The sequence below is a fragment of the Manacus vitellinus genome, unplaced genomic scaffold (assembly GCF_001715985.3).
Source record: "Manacus vitellinus isolate BGI_N305 unplaced genomic scaffold, ASM171598v3 scaffold_60_pilon, whole genome shotgun sequence".
Classification (NCBI taxonomy): Eukaryota; Metazoa; Chordata; class Aves; order Passeriformes; family Pipridae; genus Manacus; species Manacus vitellinus.
The window spans coordinates 2742659-2748152 of NW_021940687.1; the positions used below are offsets into that span (position 1 = coordinate 2742659).

The 5494-nt window shown below is 57.7% G+C and overlaps 1 protein-coding gene across 1 annotated transcript; it reads right to left on the reverse strand.

The window, feature by feature from the left end:
* Positions 1-447: 447 nt before the first annotated feature.
* LOC103763426 (ETS translocation variant 5) lies at positions 448-5216 on the reverse strand. The gene is made up of 6 exons (XM_029963695.1): positions 5070-5216; positions 4324-4383; positions 3797-3865; positions 3268-3437; positions 2417-2518; positions 448-2236 (listed from the first exon to the last, which is right to left on the reverse strand). Exons 1-6 carry the CDS (start codon positions 5110-5112, stop codon positions 2015-2017), a joined length of 666 nt encoding a protein of 221 aa, XP_029819555.1. The 5' UTR covers positions 5113-5216; the 3' UTR covers positions 448-2014.
* Between the last annotated feature and the right edge of the window lie 278 nt (positions 5217-5494).

The window sequence follows — 5494 nt, forward strand, 5'->3', positions numbered from 1 at the left end:
CTAGAAATGGAGCTATAAGGTGCTGGGGGACTGCTACCAGGAACTCCAGGAGGGGCTTCCCTAAGAGGTCCCCACCAGCTTTAGTACTGCTTGATGGCAGAGGCTTGGGTTCCCTGGGGAAAGGGAAGGACCCACTAATGGAGAAACCCTGGGAAAGAAGCAATATTAAATTGCACCTCACTGGGAAGAAGCCACCCCCATTCCAAATGGATCCTCTCACTGGATGCAGCTTTGTGAAAGCCATGGCAGCATCCGGATCCAGGAGCAACGAGCCCAGAACTGGGGTGAGAGAAGCCCTGCTGACCCGGTCCCAGCTCCAGGCACACAGCCCTGCAGGCCCCAAGTGATGGCCTGTATTCCAAACCACTTCAGATTCCACAAGCACACCCAGAGGCTCCCTCCCGGTCCAGGAAGCATCCCATGGTGCAGGCAAAGCAGGAGCCCAGGTAGCCTGGGAGGAACATGAAGCAAGATCCTTTATTGTACACAGTACAGAATGTAATGCAGCTTTGCAGGAGATACATAGCCCTGCTTGAGTAAAGATATTTCAAATCAGTCCTCAGATTAACCCCTTCTGCACTGCAGACCTGCCACACCGAGCAAATGGTTAAAACCCTGTCCCCAAGGTGGGGTTCCCAAAAACCAAATGCTCCCCATGGGTACAGGCCACTGCAGCCCCCATGGGGAGAGTAACCGAGTCTTCGTGAGTTAATCTTCATACTTCCCCAAAAAAGAATGAATCCGACCAAAAAAAAAAAAAGAACAACCCAAAACCAAACAAACCCCAAAAAATTCCAACCGAAGCTAACTAAAGAAGAGAAAAAAATTCCTATACAGCATTTACAATGAAAACATGTAGCCTGGTGCGGGGGAGGCAGGTATGGATATACGAGTGGTGGATGAGTGTTAGGGGGTGCAGCGGGGAGGGGGGGAGCTGGAGAGAAGTGGGGTACCCAGGAAGGGGGGTGGGGGACCCCCCATCCCTGCCCACCTCAGCCTTACAGCCCAGCTCCGAGGCCATGCCGAGCAGGGGGAGCGCAGCTGAGCCGACACCGGGGTTCAGTCCCGGCTCCCCGGGAAAGAGGACTGGAGCAGTGAAATGGAGTGGACTAGATCCTTCGGCAGCCATCCCAGGGAGCCACAGGCATTGAGGGTTGCCCCTGCAAGCATGCCACCGGGAAAGCCATGGGGGTGTCTCCAGGGGCTCCGGGAACAGCAGCCGGGCTGCAAAAAATAGCTTCGCCTTAAAATACAAAAAATCTACAAAAATCAGTTTAGAAACCTTTCTTATTTTCCTAAAACATCAAAAAAAACCCCCCAAACAAAAACAAAACAAAAAAAACCCCAACAAAACAAGGAGGGAATTAGTGTCAGGGTCTCCTCCCCTAAAATGCAACCCATGGGCTGCAGCCAGAGCTGAGGAGGATCGAAGGGGGCACGGAGAGGATGCAGTGGATTATATGGGAACAACAGGTTATATGAGGAGGGGGGTTCGGGAAGAAGGCAGAAGGCTTCTCAGGGTTGGGGTAGGATGCTGCACACATCAGCCCTGGGGTGCTGGCCAAGGCAGCCCCCCTGCATCCCTCCTCTCTGTGCAAATCAAAGCCCTTTCCACCACACAAGGCAGCTACGCGGATTGTGCTCGATGCAAAGCAGATTGTCGTGACAATTGGCTCGGTGGCCACGCAGCCCAGTCCTGGGGCACTGCCAGAGCCAGAGCCTGGGGCAGACACTGCAGCTTTAGGCTCCCGGCGCCCCAAAACATCACGCTGATGTGTGGCAGGAGGTGCCGGCCACGGGCAGTCCTGTGCACTAGCCCTTGGACAGGAAGGGTGGGAATTCATCGGTGGCACACGCGGGGTGTTTTAGATCCCTCCAATTTGTGTGTGCACCCACGCGGTTTGTCGTTGGGTGCTTTTTTTTTTTCCTTATGAACAGCCAAAAATATTCTTTAGAAAACAAGGTTTGCCCCAGGTGGATGTGCTAGTGCCAATGGCTCTGCCGGCCGGCCGAGTCAGTAGGCGAAGCCCTCCGCGTAGGGAAGGCTGCCACAGGGATCCATCTCCAGAAGGAATGCTGGGCTGTCCTCGAAGTGCGTCAGCGGCACTGTCTCCTCCTCTGGCACCGGGCAGTCGGGCTCTGTCTTCAGGAAAGGGCGCTGGTTGTCGGGATAGGCCATGGAAAAGAGGGCGTCGGGGTCGCAGACGAATTTATAGACGTACCGCTCACCGGCAACCTGTGAGGAGGAGGAGGAGGAGGGAGGGTGTGAGAAGTACCCTGAACTTGCACCCTGTCCTGGGGAAGCACTGCACACCTGACACTGGAGCTAACCCCCCTCCTGCTGCCCCTTAGGATGCCACAGTGACAGTGGGGGACAGTCACACCCCGTTGTGGGGTGGCAGGTGGGGTTACTCGCCTTCTGCATGATGCCCTTCTCATAGTAGTAGCGCAGGGAGCGGCTGAGCTTGTCGTAGTTCATGGCTGGCCGGTTCTTCTGGATGCCCCAGCGCCGTGCTACCTGCGGGGAGAGGTGCAGCAGTCAGGGCTCCAGTGAGGGCTTGGACACGGATCCTCACACGAAATCACAACAGAAACGAAAAGGGGCTCGTTTCAGAGGGCTGATGCAGCCGGGGGTGAAGGCATCACCATGGCCCAGGAGTGGTGCCCCGCCTGCCATTACACACACTCCAGCTGCGGCCACGCAGCCACCGCCAAACCGGGAGCCGAATCAAAAGCCATTTGATTAGGGGGAGCCTGCCAAAAAAGCTGCTTCAAAAAACCACAATTTCCATGCATGGCACAAGAGACATTATGGGTAATTACCCACAATGCACAGCTCTGTGCTTGCTACAGCTGCTTTCAATTACTCCCCAAACAGCTTCTTCCTCTGTGTCACCCTCCCGCGGAGCCACACGGCTCCAGCAAGGCAGCGCGCCAGCACGGAGCCGCTGCTGGGAACCCAGGGCAAAGGATGGGAGCAGTTTGGGAAGGAGGGAGCCTTGGTGGAGCAGCAGGTCTCGGCAAGGCACAGCACAGAGGCAACGCCACCGCATCTGGTGACCACTTGCAGCTTCAGGGGCTGGCACGTGCCACGCCAAGAGGCAGTGGAAGAGATTAAAGGCAAATTTCTGCAGCTACCTGGAGAGTAAAGACACGTGTCTCGCTTCAAGTGCGAGCGTGAACATGCTGTTGCATGGGAAGGATCCAGCCCTCTCCTGCATCCCCCATGGCCACTCCCCAGCCTGAGGGCAGGACCACCTCTCGTACCTCCTCAGGCTCGATCAGCTTGAACTCCATGCCCCGGCCAGTCCACGCGATGAAGTGGGCATTGGCAGGGTCATCCAGGAGGGTGACGAGGAACTGCCAGAGCTGCAGGGACCCACGGCGCTGGTAAGGAGGGCCCTCGCGGTACAGGGTGGGCTCCTGCTTCACCTTACCTGCCCGCACAGAGACACCTGGTTAAACACCCTGGCTCTGCCCCTCTCCCAGGCTGTGTCACCAGCAACAGACATGTACAGCAACACTGAGGTCATCCCTGTGCTGAGACAGCTGAGCAGGATCAGGCCATGGGGTGGGAGAGGGAAGAGGTGCTGCAGGCAGGAAGGTTTGGCAGGGACAGAGATGGGCATGGTGACGATGCCAAGCTGCTGTGTGGGATGGTGCTCAGCAGCTCGTGAGAGCACTGTACCAGCACTGCTTGGCTTTAAAAGCCAGACACTGTGGATCCCAGCATCCCCGCATCTCCCTCCATGAGCCCTGGTCCCCCTGCAGGCCTCCTCTGGGGTCAGACTCTTACCCTCCAGCCTCTCTGGTACCACGCATGTGTCATCAAAATACAATCGTGTGTCCTTTTCATATGAAAATCCTATGGGGAAAAGACCCTTAGTGAGCACAGTGTCTCAACCACTCTGGTGGCTTGACAAACCCGGGCTTGGCCCAACCCAGCACAAGACCCTATCCCCAGCTCCAGCAGCAGACTCAACCCCAGGTATTTCAGTGGCTGAGCACCGTGCAGCTCTGCCCCCCCTCACTCCGGGGAGCTGGCGGAACCAAAACCCTCTTAGCAGCTATATCAGGCATATTATCCCAGATTACACGGCGCTGCCGTGCCCTTGCGGCACACTCGCAGGGGCTGCTGGCTGCTTTTAGTGCTGGTGCCACTGCATGTGGCTCTTACAGGCACCACCGTGCTCCTGGGGGTGTTTTCAGGGTGACCAGAAGCTCTGTTGGCCTCCTGGAAGGTACTGCCTGCCCCAAAAGAGGGATGGGATGGGACCCACCAGGGATGCCATGAAGAGGGTAAGAATGGGGGAGGTCACTCACCGTCATGGCTGCTGGGGAAGACATTCCCCCGTAGGTACGAGGACTGGCAGTTAGGCACTTCTGCAAGAGAGATGAAGGTGACATTAAGGATGTAAATCCCGTGGGTCCCACCAAGCATTTGGCAGCATATTTCCTACCCCAAGCATGTCCTGCGGCAAGGTCCGGGTATCTCCCCCCCTCCCCGGTCCCCTGCATCCACCCTCAACATCGGGGAAAAACTCAGTGTGACTTGAGGTGGCACTGCAATGAACACCGGAGCAAAGGCTAAGTCAGCTCAGGTTCTCACAGGCCCCACAGGAAGGGAGGCACCACCGCGCCTCCCCTACCATCTGCTCGGCTGTGCCACCCTCCATCCCGAGGTTGGGATATTTTTAGGTCCTAAGGCGATTAGAGGATTTTTCCGTGATGCTGGTGGGGTCCAGCAGCCAGCAATCACAGCCAGCCCCAGGCCAGGGCTGCAGGGGGACCCGCTGGGTGCCGTGGGGCACCCCAGCCCATGGCTGTGGCACTGACCACACCACACAGCATTGGGTGAATGCCTGCTCTATTCCCTGGCTTTGGAAAGGGAGGAGGAGAGAGAGGAAAGAAAAAGGCAAAGCAGTATCCCAGCACTATGGAAACTCCAGCACCCACTGCCTGAGGCTCAACCCTGAACCCACCACGATGATGGCAGAGATGCTCTGCTCCTCTGGGTGTCAGTGGTGTAACCCCACCCAGCACCTGGCCGCCCCCCAACTCACACCCACCTGAGTCAATGCAGTAGTCCCGGGGCTCCTGCTTGATGCCCATGGGGGGCTGGAAGCCGTGGCCAGGGGGGCCAGGCAGGCCGGGGCCGCTGGGCTCGTAGAGCGGGTCATGGTACTCCTGCTTGAATCCCTGAGGGGGGCGGGGGGCAGCCGGGCCCAGGGGCTCCGACAGCTCTCATAGTAGTAGCGCAGGGAGCGGCTGAGCTTGTCGTAGTTCATGGCTGGCCGGTTCTTCTGGATGCCCCAGCGCCGTGCTACCTGCGGGGAGAGGTGCAGCAGTCAGGGCTCCAGTGAGGGCTTGGACACGGATCCTCACACGAAATCACAACAGAAACGAAAAGGGGCTCGTTTCAGAGGGCTGATGCAGCCGGGGGTGAAGGCATCACCATGGCCCAGGAGTGGTGCCCCGCCTGCCATTACACACA